Here is a 17,035-nt window from a genome sequence, read left to right as displayed (position 1 = left end):
TGAAGAGTGGTGTACGTAGATTGTGCTAGTTTCCTACATGGCATTGTAACTGATTGATGCGGTCAAGGGATAGGTCATCTTTAGATGGAGCCATTGACCCTGCCCATGGCTGACAGAGGTGGTATGGGGGAGGTGATGCCCACCTTGAACTCCTGTAGTTTGGACATGACCACAGGCATCTGCCTGAGCAGGAGAGGATGTTTCTGCTTCTTGATCTGGTTACCATCATCCTCCGCAAAGAACCAGCCCTGCAGATTGTCCTCCTCTGTTAACACACACACGTAATTTCATTTCTAAGAGGAACACCATCTCCAGTGTGGAGCAGTGATCCTAAATTCAAACCGTGAAATATTACATTTCCAAATATGTTACATAACACCCAATTCCATCATCTGAACACCAGATTCAGAAGTTATAACTTTACAATCCATTTTACAGTCCAATGAGCCAGGGCTGAAAAAAAAGTGAATTTCAACTCATGATATTTGCTTGGTAAAACACTGATTTTTAAATACCCATTGCTATGCAACTAAACCTTGAGTTTGGAAATGAGCCACGAAGCCAGTGGCAGTTTAAAATAATCACAAGTGGAAAAGGGCAGTGAGGCAGAGAGAGGCTGTCCCTGCTGCATACACTCACTACAGTCCTCTATGGAACTACAAAGTGACAAGAGGCAGGGGGGAGAAGCAATAGGGAACACTAAATATCTAACACAAACAGACAGAGCATTGGGTCTGTGATTGTGACTGAGGTCAGACTAAGACATACCCAGAGCCAGCTTGGCCATCTGCAGGTTACTGATCCAGGACTGTTTGATGGCTGGAGATAAGGTATTGAACACAGCAGAAAAGTATGTGGCCCTGCCAGACCTGCTAAGAGGGAGAGAGAGAGAAAGAGAGCGAGAGCAAGAGATAAATTAGACAGCAGTGTTGAGACAGTGACAGTATCCACTAGATAGAGTCTGTTGCATAGAGATTGAATCCTGGAGTGTATTAACGGTTCTGCATCACAACATTCACTTCAATTAATTTTTTAATAATCAGCAAATAGCAGGAACAGCACATTCTAGTGGTCAGAACCTCGTAATATCAGGATGTGAGATGGGATGTGAGATCCGTTTCTAACTACAGAACAAATTAGAGATGGTGGGTGTCATGGGTTGCTGTCGGGGTAGGGGAATCTGTGTGACCTTAACAGCTGAAAGGACATGTGATCCTGCTCTCGTTAGGGGCTTTTCTCATTGGCAAAAGTTGAAAGAGGCAGCGCACTGACATTTCAATTGACATAATATGTACATGAACTTTTAAATTCACATCCACAAAGGAACGTCATGTGGGTTTGGCGCTAGGCAACGGACATTTACCGTAACAATCCCTATAAAATATCCCAGTACAGGCACTAGCCAGCATGCCTCAACTATGTACGCGACTTTTCATCTTAACCATATTACACGATTGAAAAACGGAACCAAACCACATCACACTCTTGAATAACGCAACAATACACACGGACGTGCAGAAAATAAAAAGGTTTATAAATAAAAGGGTTTATTTTCTCGTCTGAAGGCTATACTCATTACATTTTAGCTTCAAGACAAAAGCAGAGTTGCTAACAGCCGGTCTTCATCAAGTAACGTTAGCCTATCAAAAATGAAAAATTAGGCCTACAATCCCTCTCATACAAATATAAAAGTACAGTAGGGCTAGCTGACTTAAAACATTACTTCATCAGGCTTCCTTTTTATAAATATCAAATCATTTGGCCTACATGTGGTCAAAGCTAATTGCGTCTGAAAATGTGGGTATAATATACAGTTGAAGTCGGAAGTTTACATACACCTTAGCCAAATACATTTAAACTCAGTTTTTCACAATTCCTGACATTTAATCCTAGTAAAAATGTCCCGTCTTAGGATCACCACTTCATTTTAAGAATGTGAAATGTCAGAATAAAAGGAGAGAATGATTTATTTCAACTTTTATCACTTTCATCACATTCCGTGGGTCAGAAGTTTACATACACTCAATGAGTATTTGAAAGCATTACCTTGAAATTGTTTAACTTGGGGCAAACGTTTTGGGTAGCCTTCCCACAATAAATTGGGTGAATTTTGTCCCATTCCTCCTGACAGAGCTGGTGTAACAGTCAGGTTTATAGGCCTCATTGCTCGCACACGCTTTTGCAGTTCTGCCCACACATTTTCTATAGGATTGAGGTCAAGGCTTTGTGATGGCCACTCCAATACCTTGACTTTGTTGTCCTTAAGCCATTTTGCCACAACTTTGGAAGTATGCTTAGGGTCACTGTCCATTTGGAAGACCCATTTGCGGCCAAGCATTTAACTTCCTGACTGATGTCTTGATGTTGCTTCAATATATCCACATCATTTTCTTCCCTCATGATGTCATCTATTTTGTGAAGTGCACCTGTCCCTCCTGCAGCAAAGCACCCCCACAGCATGATGCTGCCACCCCCGTGCTTCACGGTTGGGTTGGTGTTCTTCAGTTGCAAGCCTCCTTTTTCCTCCAAACATACCAATGGTCATTATGTCCAAACAGTTCTATTTTTGTTTCAGCAGACCAGAGGACATTTCTCCAAAAAGTATGATCTTTGTCCCCATGTGCACTTGCAAACCGCAGTCTGGCTTTTTTTAAATGGCAGTTTTGGAGCAGTGTCTTCTTCCTTGCTGAGCGGCATTTCAGGTAATGTCGATATAGGACTTGTTTACTGTAGATAAAGATACTTTTGTACCTGTTTCCTCCAGAATCTTCACAAGGTCCTTTGCTGTTGTTCTGGGATTGATTTGCACTTTTCGCACCAAAGTATGTTCATCTCTAGTAGACAAAACGCGTCTCCTTCCTGAGCGGTATGACGGCTGCGTGGTCCCATGGGGTTTATACTTGCGTACTATTGTTTGTACAGATTAACGTGGTACCTTCAGGCATTTGGAAATTGCTCCCAAGGATGAACCAGACTTGTGGAGGTCTACAATCATTTTCCCTGAGGTCTTGGCTGATTTCTTTGGATTTTCAAAAAAATGTCAAGCAAAGAGCTACTGAGTTTGAAGGTAGGCCTTGAAATACATCCACAGGTACACCTCCAATTGACTCAAATGATGTCAATTAGCCTATCAAAAGCTTCTAAAGCCATAACATCATTTTCTGGAATTTTTCAAGCTGTTTAAAAAGGCAGTCAACATAGTGTATGTAAACTTCTGACCCACTGGAATTGTGATACAGTGAATTATAAGTGAAATAATCTGTCTGTAAACAATTGTTGGAAAAATTACTTGTGTCATGCACAAAGTAGATGTACTAACCGACTTGCCAAAACTATAGTTTGTTAACAAGAAATCTGTGGAGTGATTGAAAAACTAGTATTAATTACTCCAACCTAAGTGTATGTAAACTTACGACATCAACTGTATGGGGAGTTGCGACAAGCGACAAGCTGTTTTATATGGAAGCCCATTCACGCCACCCCAAAAAATGTACACATTGAATTGCCTCGTGATTTGTCAACTCGTGCACACTGAATCTGTGCTTCAGTCTGATTAACTGCAGCCTATAACAGCCACAGGTAGCTTAGATCCTTTCTGATCCCACCTGGGCCTGGTCAGAGGAAATGAAGCAGTAACGTCATGTATTTATAGCCTACGATATGTATTTATAGCCTAAAATATGTATTTATAGCCTAAGATATGTATTTATAGCCTAAGATATGTATTTATAGCCTAAGATATGTATTTATAGCCTAAGATATGTATTTATAGCCTAATATAGGCCCCTTTATTTGTGTTCTGAGAAAATATGAATGTAATCAAATTTGGTTCAAGGTGCCAGTGGGCCATGGAAGGACCATGTGGAGGGAGTACTCTCCTATAGTAATGAGTGAATGAAACAGCGGCACTGTCTTCTCTGAGGTGAGAGACACACTGATCCACAGCAGAGGGCGGCAGGGTAGCCTAGTGGTTAGAGTGTTGGACTAGTAACCGGAAGGTTGCGATTAACCCACAGCCGTCAAAAATAAGAATTTGTTCTTAACTGACTTGCCTGGTTAAATAAAGGTAAAATAAAAAAATAAAAAAAAAGAGAGCAAAGAGCTCGAACAGACCCAAATCATACCCCTGAGATCAGATTAGAACAAAACTCAAGTTGTTTATCACAGTGAGGGAGTGAGGACATAGGGCCCTGACCTAGTGTGCGAGAGAGAGAGTGATGTGGGTGAGACACTGACTTGTCCTGTTTGCTAGGCAGCTGCAGCTGGATCCTACAGCGATCTGCAGCCCGGATCTCCTCCTCCTTCTTCAGAATGAGACGCTGCAGACCCGACACCCAGTCATGGGCCACCGTAGGGTTAACGTTCTACAAGAGAGGGGGATGAAGAGAGAAAAAAAATAATGAGTCAGAAAGTATTACCACAAGACACTGCTTATAACATTGTCCATAATGTCAGATGAAAACCGTAATAGATCTAGTTTTCAAATCATGTCATTGGGCGACCAGAGATTGACTCCACACACCAGCTCTTACAAATTGACCACAAATCACCCCCCCCCCCTCTGTGTTGTGTGTGTGAAACACATGTCTCTCTGTGTGCCTCTGGCCTGTTCTCTGCTCCCCCACCACTATGCCCTCTGTCTCTGACAGGACTCACATGGACAAACACTGGCTAGTTAAGTCTCACAGTCCAGCACCACACAGCGCTGTCTGGGCAAATTACTGTACACCAGACTACAGTGTTTGTCAGGGCCCTCTCTCTCTCTGTCTGCTGGGGCCACAGCTCGACATGACACATCAAAACCTCAGGGACATATTTACACACAGGCAAATAATATACAGTGGGGCAAAAAAGTATTTAGTCAGCCACCAATTGTGCAAGTTCTCCCACTTAAAAAGATGAGAGGCCTGTAATTTTCATCATAGGTACACTTCAACTATGACAGACAAAATTAGAAGAAAAAAAATCCAGAAAATCACATCGTAAGATTTTTTATGAATTTATTTGCAAATTATGGTGGAAAATAAGTATTTGGTCAATAACAAAAGTTTCCCAATACTTTGTTATATACCCTTTGTTGGAAATGACAGAGGTCAAACGTTATCTGTAAGTCTTCACAAGGTTTTCACACACTGTTGCTGGTATTTTGGCCCATTCCTCCATGCAGATCTCCTCTAGAGCAGTGATATTTTGGGGCTGTTGCTGGGCAACACGGACTTTCAACTCTCTCCAAAGATTTTCTATGGGGTTGAGATCTGGAGACTGGCTAGGCCACTCCAGGACCTTGAAATGCTTCTTACGAAGCCGCTCCTTCGTTGCCCGGGCGGTGTGTTTGGGATCATTGTCATGCTGAAAGACCCAGCCACGTTTCATCTTCAATGCCCTTGCTGATGGAAGGAGGTTTTCACTCAAAATCTCACGATACATGGCCCCATTCATTCTTTCCTTTACACGGATCAGTCATCCTGGTCCCTTTGCAGAAAAACAGCCCCAAAGCAGGATGTTTCCACCCCCATGCTTCACAGTAGGTATGGTGTTCTTTGTCCTCCAAACACGACTAGTTTAGTTTTTACCAAAAAGTTATATTTTGGTTTCATCTGACCATATGGCATTCTCCCAATCTTCTTCTGGATCATCCAAATGCTCTCTAGCAAACTTCAGATGGGCCTGGACATGTACTGGCTTAAGCAGGGGGACACGTCTGGCACTGCAGGATTTGAGTCCCTGGCGGCGTAGTGTGTTACTGATGGTAGGCTTTGTTACTTTGGTCCCAGCTCTCTGCAGGTCATTCACTAGGTCCCCCCGTGTGGTTCTGGGATTTTTGCTCACCGTTCTTGTGATCATTTTGACCCCCCGGGGTGAGATCTTGCGTGGAGCCCCAGATCGAGGGAGATTATCAGTGGTCTTGTATGTCTTCCATTTCCTAATAATTGCTCCCACAGTTGATTTCTTCAAACCAAGCTGCTTACCTATTGCAGATTCAGTCTTCCCAGCCTGGTGCAGGTCTACAATTTTGTTTCTGGTGTCCTTTGACAGCTCTTTGGTCTTGGCCATAGTGGAGTTTGGAGTGTGACTGTTTGAGGTTGTGGACAGGTGTCTTTTATACTGATAACAAGTTCAAACAGGTGCCATTAATACAGGTAATGAGTGGAGGACAGAGGAGCCTCTTAAAGAAGAAGTTACAGGTCTGTGAGAGCCAGAAATCTTGCTTGTTTGTAGGTGAGCATACTTATTTTCCACCATAATTTGCAAATAAATTCATTAAAAAAATCATACTATGTGATTTTCTGATTTTTTTTCTTCTCATTTTGTCTGTTATGGTTGAAGTGTACCTATGATGAAAATGACAGGCCTCTCATCTTTTTAAGTGGGAGAACTTGCACAATTGGTGGCTGACTAAATACTTTTTTGCCCCACTGTACTTGCATTTTCACTCACAGAAAACAAGCCTTAAAATGAATGCAGCGATAAATGCTGCTCACCTGGTAGTTTCCCTTGAGGCTACCGATCATGCTGGAGATCTGGTTGACCAGGCTGAGGTCGTGGATGAGGTTCTGCAGGTCCTGGTACAGCTGGCCTGGACCCATGTACAGCTTATCTGGAAAGAGAGACAATGAGAAGTTGAATAAGCTAATCAGCTGCCCTGGGCCCATGTACACCTTATCTAGACTAGGACTATCCCTGTCAACAGAAAAAATATATGTTATTACCAAGTGAAGTTGGTAATTGAAGTAAGTTGTGATTGACACATCTGAACCCATAGCCCATCTCCAACCATTTACCCAAGGATATGAGCCATAAATAGCTCAAAGGAAATTCCTGGGCATTGAAAGCAGGTCAAATAAGACCTACTGCCAGACAAAGATCAATAACAGTCAGAACTGTTTCCCACAGAGATCTGCGACATGTGAGCAAACTCACTTGGAATGGCACTGAACCACAGTGACGGAGTGTGTGTATGTGCTTTGTGAATGTTTTCACTTGAGTACTGTTACCTAACAGCAGTTTCCCGGGGCCAAGCTATTCTCTGCGGTTCCACGCACGCGTGTGATATATATATATATATATATATATAAACGTGTGTGTGCGCGCATCTTTGTAGATGTGCCTTGCCTAACCAACAAGCCAGTGAAGTGAAGTGAGTGATTACTGTGTTTCTGTGGGTCCAGCTCAGGACAACGGACTGCTTTGTTTGTCAGCGCTCAGCCTGTAAATGACAGAGACACAGACAGAGAGTCTGACTCATCAGAGAGAGAAAGAGAGCGAGGAGCCTCTTGTAGGCTCTGCCAGCACGTAGCCTTCTCTCTAGGGTGTAGCTCACATTAAAACCTCCAGCATAGAGAGGATGACCCTCCTCGTCTTTCAGACAAGCCTGCCGACAAGTCATCATACGATACAATTTACACTGCAGCATATGGGACTATTAGCTAACAAGTAAGCAGGGAAGAGCTTAAAGATCATTTCACCATATGACTTTTTCAACTTCTATTTTGTCACTCTCATAAGGCAGCAGATTGGAACTTGGAGGGGAAGGGTTCATGTGAATGGGAATCTCTGGCGCCAGGATTGTGGGCTCTACATGGCCCTTCACACTGCCCTAGTGTTCCAGCTCCATGGCAACTGCTCCAGTCTTCCCCAGGGCTGGCCCAGAGAGGACCCTCAGAGAAACCTCTACCATGTTTGCACTTCACTAAAATGTACATACAGGAAGCTAGTTCAGGGACTTGCTCTTCATCATGTACCAAAACATCATTCCACATATGAATATATCCAGGTGACTGTGTATCACTTAACTGATGTACTGATACAATATTTCAATTTTTCAGACAATATTTTGTTTGGTTGAAAGCATAGACAAGTATATGATTAAAAATAACAATTTCTTTGATTCTGAAGCATGTAAAAAATGAGATGGCGTTTCTGCTCTATTGGGCTAATTGCCTTGTCTAATGGTGTCCAAATATTCATACATCATCTGTCTTAATGAAGTCTGAGTGGTTGGAACCAGGTCAGAACAGAAATGCTGAAAAAGCTTCAGAGTCGTGCTCTTTGGCTTGTCATCCATGGGAATTCCACAGGCCACGATTCAGGCCCACCCACCTCAACCATTACTGTGCTATGTGTTACAGGTACATGGACCTACACAGCATCATGGCTGGTCATAAAGTAATGGATTATGCCAGGAGTGAAATGCAGAAGAGACTGGCTAAGCCATTAGAACGAGGGCCCAAACTCCTCAATTAGGCCTTTGTGTGAAGGTCCTGGCACACTCACAAAGCTTGGAAGAGCCTGTGACATCTTCAAGTAACCGGGATCTTTGGATGATCCTTCGACCTGCTTTATCACATTTACCCCAAGACTCAACTTCTTACAATGTGGAACTATGACAGACTCAGCCAGAGGAACAAAGGGCCATGGTTTATTGTTTGAAAGTCTTTGTCAATTTAACTGACCCATCTCTCTTGGTGGTCCCAATTAGCTAAGCGGAGCACAACAGACGTGTGGTAGGCACACAGACATCCAGAGCAAAGAACAGGGAACTGTGACATCATATGGTGGACAGTGTTTTCATTGCCTCTTTGGTAGGCAGGTCACCAGTGGCTTTGGCAGAACATATTGGAATATCGGAGGGAGGGAGGGAGGGAGGGAGGGAGGGAGGGCGGGCGGGCGGGCAGGCAGGCAGGCAGAGGCTGAGTATAAGGGTTTTCCCACTTAGCCAGTTCAGAGAGACAGAGGACTGACTGGTGAAAATCATCTAATCAGTATTTAAGAAATCAGGGGGGGTGACATGGCCTGATCCATTTCTGTCAGGTGAAAATTACCATACTCGGTCTTCAATTCTAGTTCTATGTTAAATTCAATTAGCTAACATTACTGAGGTGAACCAGACTTCTATTCAGTACATATGGATCATCTCAGGGCAATTGGTTACTGAGGGTCTAACATAGGTCAGGACTAGACAGCTGGCTAGGAACATGCCTGCCTGTCTGTCGGTCCAGATGCTGCTGTTGACCGTGCAGTTTTCAGCCCCCGTCAGGCCGTCTGTGGCAGACTAGAGGGCAGATGGAGGGATAACGGGTGGGTGAGTGGGTAAAGCCTTCCTCTTGCTTCGGTTCAGCTGGCAGTGCTCGCGTACTGCCTTAAAAAAGACCTTCGCTTGAAAACTGAGAAAAAGCAGCAATAGTATCGTTTGTCCATCTTGAGATGCCGTAGCCAGTATACACCTTTTCAAAATCGTCAACATTAATCTAAGATAGATTTTTGAGTTGTCATTAATAGTGACATCTTAGTCACGCAGTCTAACTAAGATGTTTGGTTGAATGACAAAAACTAAATTGAAGAATCCCTACTGTTGACCAATCATCAACAAAGGGGTGTAGACTTCGGCTACAGACTTGAGCTTGCATCGAGAAAAAAATGTGGATGAACAGCCCAAAAAAAACCTTGCCAAAGACTAAAACGAAAAGAAAAAAATATAGAATATATGCACAAACTGTTCCAAACTATTTTGGATAGGAAATATGCCCACGCCTTAAGAGGCTTGGGAGAGGAGGGGAGACAAGAGTGGCAGTTGGGCAGTCAACGAGAGAGAGGAGAGGAAAGCTTGCTTATCCCCTGGCATTTCAGTGAATAAGAGGATGAGTGAAAAAAAAAAAGGAATGGCCCAAATGGTCAACTTCACCCAGGGTCCTGTGCTTTAAAAATATTGATGGAGAGCAGAACAGTAGATAACTAATGGACTCTTAAATAACACACGCTTATGCACAATTACATCCATTTGCAACCTCTCACTCAACGTCAACAAAACAAAAGGAGATGATCGTGGACTTCAGGAAACAGCAGAGGGAACCGCACCGTCCTCAACCGCAAAGCTCTCCAGATGGTGGTGTGGTCTGCACAACGTACCACCGTGGGCAAATTACCTGCCCTCCAAGACACCTACAGCCCCCGATGTCACAGCAAGGCCAAAAAGATCATCAAGGACAACAACCACCAGAGCAACTGCCTGTTCACCCCGCTATCATCCAGAAGGCGAGGTCAGTACAGGTGCATCAAAACTGGGAAAGAGAAACAGCTTCCATCTCAAGGCCATCAGACTGCTAAAGAGCAATCACTAACTCAGAGAGGCTGCTGCCTACATAGACTCATATCACTAGCCACTTTAATAAATGGATCACTAGTCACTTTATCAATTCACTCTAAATAATGCCACTTTACTAATGTTAACATATCCTACATTACTCATCTTATGCGTATATACTGTACCTTGTACCATCTATTGCATCTTGCCTATGCCGCTCGGCCATCGCGCATCCATATATTAATATGTACATTCTCATTATATCCCTTTAGATGTGTGTATTATGTTGTTAGATATTACCGCACTGTCAGAACTAGAAGCACAAGCACTTTGCTACGCTCGCATTAACATCTGCTAACCGTGTGTATGTGACCAATAGAATGTGATTTGATGTAGACCGTCATCCTCCTCCAGGCATGTGAGTCAAAAGGGCTACTAACAAACAATAGAGTCATCTAACATCACAGTGGCTAAACGTCATTGTACAGTAGAACATACCCCTGGTAATACAACTAAGAGTCAATATATCAAAGGGATGTGGCAGGGGATACGAAGGAGTTTCAACGGCTTTATACACATGTAGTGGAGTAGATCACACTAGCACCACAGATGGGACGGACAGAGAGCAGCAGGCAGCGGAGAGCTAGGTGGAATAAGACGGTGGTAATGTCTGCTCGCCCACATCCTGCCACGCACAGAAAACCACACCTATGACTAGCATACGATAAAGCAGTTCCTCCACAGCATCAGTGGAGGCTAATGAGGGGAGGACGGCTCATCATAATGGCTGGAACGGCGTGAATGGAATGGAAACCTTGGTTTTGATATATTTGATACCATGCCACCCATTCCGGTCCAACCATTACCACAACCCCGTCCTCCCCAATTAAGGTGCCACCAACCTCCTGTGCATAACATCCTCCCTGCCTTCCCCAGTGGGTGTAGCGGCTGTCACCACCTGAACACAACACTAGCTAAATGAAAAGCACACCAACGCACCATTACATTGCATATAAGCCATACCTGGTTGGTAGTCAGGGTGAATGTTCTGGACTAAAAACAGCAACGGCATGGCTATGACCACAAATCATACAGTCTGGTTATGATAGTTGCATGGTTTCCAATAAGGAGTTTAAAGAAACGGCCGGGCTGGACAGCTTGCCAGAGCAGACCGGGGGGAAACCCAGTGGAAAGAGTGAAGTCACTGACCCTGCAGACGGTGCAGAGTGGAGTTGGCTTCTTATAGACTCGCCAAGGACGCGCACCATTTTTAAACGTCGCTCATTGGTTCCAGAGGGAAAGCCTGGCACACAGAAGATGATGGCTTTGTCGATGATGTCTGAACTGAATCTATTATTATAAGCAACTTGGCTCTGTGTTATTGAGTAGGTTGCTGCAACGCTGTAATCCGAGATAGAAAGCCCCCCCCCCCCCCCATGATTGGTTAGTAACATAAGTGGGTCATGTAGTGCCTGTAGTGTTGATCTGAGCCCACTGAGAGCTGGCCAAGCAGGCTGCTAGATAATTACAGTAATCATCTAGAACGCATCAATATTTCAAAAGGGGGTGTTGAAGTAACATTAGCAGTAAGAGGAAATGGTATTTATTTTACACACAACAGAAAACAAGTTATTGCTCCCTGTACTGTATATGCAATATACAGCCACTGTGCACAGTAATGGCATGGTATTTCAATATAAGACATCATATTCACCTCTTTAGGATTAGTTATGTGGTCATAAAGGAATGATTGCATCATGGAATGGAAAAGCCAGAGTTTCAGACCTCCAGTCCAGACCGCCAAGCTAATAGCTAATCAAATATCAGGGTTCCGGGCCTTTGGGGCACTCTGTACACCCCCAAACCACACATCATATCTTATTTAATTTCACCCATTACGATAGAAATCGGGACCCAGAAAGACCCCTGTGACTGTGAGTGGGACGTACTTGGCTTGGCGTTGACGACCACCTTCTCTCCAGAGTGGGGTTGGGGGGTGAAGCGGCTGTTGTCGCCCATGTCCTCACTGGAGCCAAACTCTACCACATCCACAAAGCTCAGAGGGACACTCCACTTCAGCAGGAACTTCTGGCCCGGGGGGACGTTGCCACTGCCATCCACACTGCACCTGGATAGAGGAAGAGGAAACGGTGAAGTAGGCTGACATACAATAGGCTGAGGATTACTGCTTTTCTTCACAGTGATCAATAAAAGTTTCCTCAATCAAGATTCAACTTGATCAAGAGTGTCTTCATCACTCCTGTATGAGTTGGTGAAAACACAACCAGGGTAAACTAAAGTTTAGAATAAATAAATAAGCGACAATTCATCAAAAGGTAGGCTAAATTATTTAAACATTGCCAGGCATATGGTATGCTGTATTAAAGCTATGACTATTTCTTATAGCTCAAATATCTTCCTGCCAGAGCCAGTGGCCAGTGTGGTGAAGTGTTCTATGGACATACAGTAGTCAGTAGTGTAATTACAGGGCACTCCCTCCACCATAGGGAGCTGATCAGAATCATACCCAGAAAGGGTGCTCTGTCTGTGGATATAAATCCTGGCCAAGGTGGTTATCGTGTTTGGTGCGTTGGGTCTTACCGGACGTTGGGCGTGGCACACATGAGCACGTCGTTGAGAAGAAAAAGGCGTCGCTCCTTGGTCTTGATGACCTCACCGCGGTCGTTGTAGACTGTCTCCACCATGTCGTCTGAGCGAATCAGGTAACGGCTGTCGTTGCTCAGGAGCTGGTGGGTGACGAAGGGAGACGCAGTGGTCAGAGGTCAGCTACAATGGATTTGACAATCTTCCCAAAGGTGAATTTAGGATTTATTGTAAATGCATGGTAATACCCATGATTTATAAATACATTCTCAAGATATTGCAGGGAAGACATGTTAGATCTCAGTAGAACTTTTAAGAGTGGTCCTTGTCAAGGGTGACATGTATATTTAGTTAAAGTAGAATATACACTTACTATTTTAAGCACATCCCGTTTACAGACAAGTGTGCATTTAGACACAGTAAATGCACTTTACAGCATACACACCTCCATAAATATAGATGCCATGCGGTGGCTGTTAGCTCTTGTGGGCAGACAAATAATTAGACAGTAGGGAATACTGATTTTATACCTTCCTCCGTATCAGGCACTGAGCAATTATATATATATATATATATATACACACACACATACACATACATACATACATACACACACACACAGTTGAAGTCAGAAGTTTACATACACTTAGGTTGGAGTCATTAAAACTCGTTTTTCAACCACTCCACACATTTCTTGTTAACAAACTATAGTTTTGGCAAGTCAGTTAGGACATCTACTTTGTGCAGGACACAAGTCATTTTTCCAACAATTGTTTACAGACAGATTATTTCACTTATAATTCACAGTATCACAACTCCAGTGAGTCAGAAGTTTACATACACTAAGTTGACTGTACCTTTAAACAGCTTGGAAAATTCCAGAAAATCATGTCATGGCTTTAGAAGCTTCTGATAGGCTAATTGACATCATTTGAGTCAATTGGAGGTGTACCTGTGGATGTATTTCAAGGCCTACCTTCAAACTCTGTGCCTCTTTGCTTGACATCATGGGAAAATCTAAAGAAATCAGCCAAGACCTCAGAAAAATAATTGTAGACCTCCACAAGTCTGGTTCATCCTTGGAAGCAATTTACAAACGCCTGAAGGTACCACGTTCATCTGTACAAACAATAGTACGCAAGTATAAACACCATGGGACCACGCAGCAGTCATTCCGCTCAGGAAGGAGACACGCTCTGTCTCCTAGAGAACATACTTGTGTGAAAAGTGCAAATCAATCCCAGAACAGCAGCAAAGGACCTTGTGAAGATGCTGGAGGAAACAGGTACAAAAGTATCTATATCCACAGTAAAACGAGTCCTATATCGAAATAACCTGAAAGGCCGCTCAGCAAGGAAGAAGCCACTGCTCCAAAACCGCCATAAAAAAGCCAGACTACGGTTTGCAACTGCACATGGGGACAAAGATCATACATTTTGGAGAAATGTCCTCTGGTCTGATGAAACAAAAATAGAACTGTTTGGCCATAATGACCATCGTTATGTTTGGAAGAAAAAGGGGGAAGCTTGCAAGCCGAAAAACACCATCCCAACCGTATAGCACGGAGGTGGGAGCATCATGTTGTGGGGTTGCTTTGCTGCCGGAGGGACTGGTGCAATTCACAAAATAGATGGCTTCATGAGGGAGGAAAAATGTTGAAGCAACATCTCAAGACATCAAGTTAAAGCTTGATCGCAAATGGGTCTTCCAAATGGACAATGACCCCAAGCATACTTCCAAAGTTGTGGCAAAATGGCTTGAGGACAACAAAGTCAAGGTATTAGAGTGGCCATCACAAAGCCCTGACCTCAATCCTATAGAAAATTTGTGGGCAGAACTGAAAAAGTGTGTGCGAGCAATGAGGCCTACAAACCTGACTCAGTTACATCAGCTCTGTCAGGAGGAATGGGCCGAAATTCACCCAACTTATTGTGGGAAGCTTGTGGAAGGCTACCTGAAATGTTTGTTAATTAAACAATTTCAAGGCAATGCTACAAAATACTAGTTGAGTGTATGTAAACTTCTGACCCACTGGGAATGTGATGAAAGAAATAAAAGCTGAAATAAATCACTCTACACTATTTATGAAATATCACATTCTTAAAATAAAGTGGTGATCCTAACTGACCTAAGACAGGGAATTGGATTGGATTAAATGTCAGGAATTGTGAAAAATGGAGTTTAAATGCATTTGGCTACGGTGTATGTAGACTTCAACTGTGTATCAGATTTGTGGATAGATGGATTCTTAGATCGAGGCCTTGACTTTACTAACACCCCACACACATTGTAATAAACAAAATCTGTTTAAAAACACAAATCATCAAGCTATCGAGGACATACAGACTTTATGGTGTGAACATGATCAAACGGTGTGTGTTTACCTTGTTGAGGTAGCGTTCGTTCATGGCCTTGGCTATGTGTCTGATCTCGCAGCGCTGGTCAGCATCCCGCTTCTTCTCGTTGAGCTTCTCAGCCAGGGTTTCTAGCTCTGTCAGGGCCATCTGTAGGTGTAGCCTGTCACTGTGGCCTACTGGGGTGTTTTTTAGCATGTCCTGCCATAAAGCGTGGAGAGATGACACATTCAGAGCATTACATAGCACAGATCACACCCAGAGCTTCTCTACAGCGGCATAGCATCGGTTGAAAACTATTCAGATTCCTTCAGACAACCATCGGGCCGGTCTTAAAAAAGGTTATCCTCAGTCATAACAATTATGGAGTGAGGATAAAAATGTGAATTGCCCAGAGACCAGAAGCAGAAATACTTTCCCAAGAGTACGCACACCAGTGTAGTGCATTTTTAACAACGCAGCTCTTTGGTTAGTGAGTATGCGGCCCCCTCTGCTGGTGAATCCGTGTAATATTTTTCTGAGGGCAGTGTGGACGCTAGAGTGAAATCAATACCTGCAGCAGCAGAATGAACTGAGGGAATCTCTGGATGGGCTTCATCATGAGTCCATAGAGAGTGACCCGGTCACTGCTGGTATCCTGACGATGCTGTGGAGAAAAAAGGACAATCAATGATTAATGATTGATGCACTGCAGGACAATCCAATACACAACCACAAACTATTTTAGTTCAGTCTGAAATCGACCCCCGTTCCTATGTTAAGCGTAGAGCCAGAGATGCATATTCTGCACAGCTGTATTTTCACAGGAGCATACTTTTTATTTATTTGAACAACAACTGCTCTCTGACTGACCTTGAGGAAGTCCAGGAAGCTGGGTTTGGAGGCACACGTCTTCCTGACCACCGCCATGGCCGTGCTGAAGTTGTTCACAAACTCACAGTAGGCGTCCAGCACCATGGACTTGGAGAACTGGGAACCAGATATGTAAAGAGAGAGAGAGGGGGGAGAGAGCAAGCCATCAACACCTCATAGTCCAACACAATCATAGTCAGGAATGGAATCATCCTGGGTCCTGGGCCAAAATAAACTGTTAGCTAGAGACATCAGGGTGGAGCACTTCCTCCAAGAACCGAGCGCAGCTGTGTGTATGTGCAGTGTCTGTGTGTGTGTGTGTGTAGGCATGGGACTAATTCCTTTACAATGAGGCAATTTGTAAAAACACTGAGTAATGGGAAACTTGCATTTTAGCTTCAGTCAGTGTTATGCTAAATGGTGAAGCCCAGTGCAGGACATGGCGTGAGCACAGGATCTTTTCAGTCCCACTAGTTTTGACCAACTGACCACTGTTAAATACTCTTCCAGCCTTTAATTTTAAAAGTAGAATATTAGGAATGCAATCCTTCCTATGTCCCGCAGCACAGGATTCACTTGCCCACCAACCCACCGAGGCAACAAAGACGTCCCCAATCATTTCCAGACTGTCCCACTCGGCCACGCGGCATGCCAGGGCGATCTGGAACAGGGCGTGGCACTGGAGAATCTCCCGAATACGATAGAACGTCATCTTGAGCTTCCTGTCACTTAGCAACCTGGGCTCAATCTCTGAAAGTGGCTTTTCATATTGCTAATAAGAGAGAGGATAAGGATGATGAGGAAGTGGGTGGTGGGAACTCTTTCCCTTGAAGAAATCACTATAAATGTATATGAAATGTATCAAGTGAAATGAACTTGCCTCTAAAATCCGCTTCAGTGCATCCAGATAGGTCTTTTCACTCTCTAATATGGAGCCCAGTATACACCTCCTCACCACCTGTTGTTGTGAGAGCCCCTCGGGGACGGGACTGAGCACTGGCTCCATGTTGAAGCATTCCACCTCGATGAAGAGCTCTGACTCCTCACCCTCAAAACAGGTCGACTTCCTCTCTGAGACACACAGGAGAGGCGTGGTCAACTCAAAATCAGATCAGCATCACCCAGGAGGTCACTACACATAGTT

The 17,035-nt window shown here is 43.8% G+C and overlaps 1 protein-coding gene across 2 annotated transcripts in view; it reads right to left on the bottom strand.

Moving 5' to 3' along the window:
* The window catches only part of LOC139383419 (rho guanine nucleotide exchange factor 10-like), a 93,685-nt gene that overhangs the window by 46,597 nt on the left and 30,053 nt on the right, over nucleotides 1–17,035 (bottom strand). Inside the window, exons 10-20 of one of the 2 annotated variants that reach the window (XM_071127960.1) lie at nucleotides 16,772–16,962; nucleotides 16,484–16,663; nucleotides 15,892–16,008; nucleotides 15,593–15,685; nucleotides 15,070–15,240; nucleotides 12,683–12,828; nucleotides 12,031–12,209; nucleotides 6,483–6,598; nucleotides 4,237–4,364; nucleotides 769–869; nucleotides 144–265 (exon numbers count right to left, since the gene is read on the bottom strand). In XM_071127960.1, coding sequence (XP_070984061.1) covers nucleotides 144–265; nucleotides 769–869; nucleotides 4,237–4,364; nucleotides 6,483–6,598; nucleotides 12,031–12,209; nucleotides 12,683–12,828; nucleotides 15,070–15,240; nucleotides 15,593–15,685; nucleotides 15,892–16,008; nucleotides 16,484–16,663; nucleotides 16,772–16,962 — 1,544 coding nt within the window. Of the gene's footprint in view, nucleotides 1–143; nucleotides 266–768; nucleotides 873–4,236; nucleotides 4,365–6,482; nucleotides 6,599–12,030; nucleotides 12,210–12,682; nucleotides 12,829–15,069; nucleotides 15,241–15,592; nucleotides 15,686–15,891; nucleotides 16,009–16,483; nucleotides 16,664–16,771; nucleotides 16,963–17,035 lie in introns of both variants that reach the window. The other variant, XM_071127958.1, reaches the window with a different exon arrangement.

This window comes from Oncorhynchus clarkii, chromosome 25, assembly GCF_045791955.1.
Source record: "Oncorhynchus clarkii lewisi isolate Uvic-CL-2024 chromosome 25, UVic_Ocla_1.0, whole genome shotgun sequence".
Taxonomy (NCBI): Eukaryota; Metazoa; Chordata; class Actinopteri; order Salmoniformes; family Salmonidae; genus Oncorhynchus; species Oncorhynchus clarkii.
This window is presented reverse-complemented; position numbering and strand designations above follow the sequence as displayed.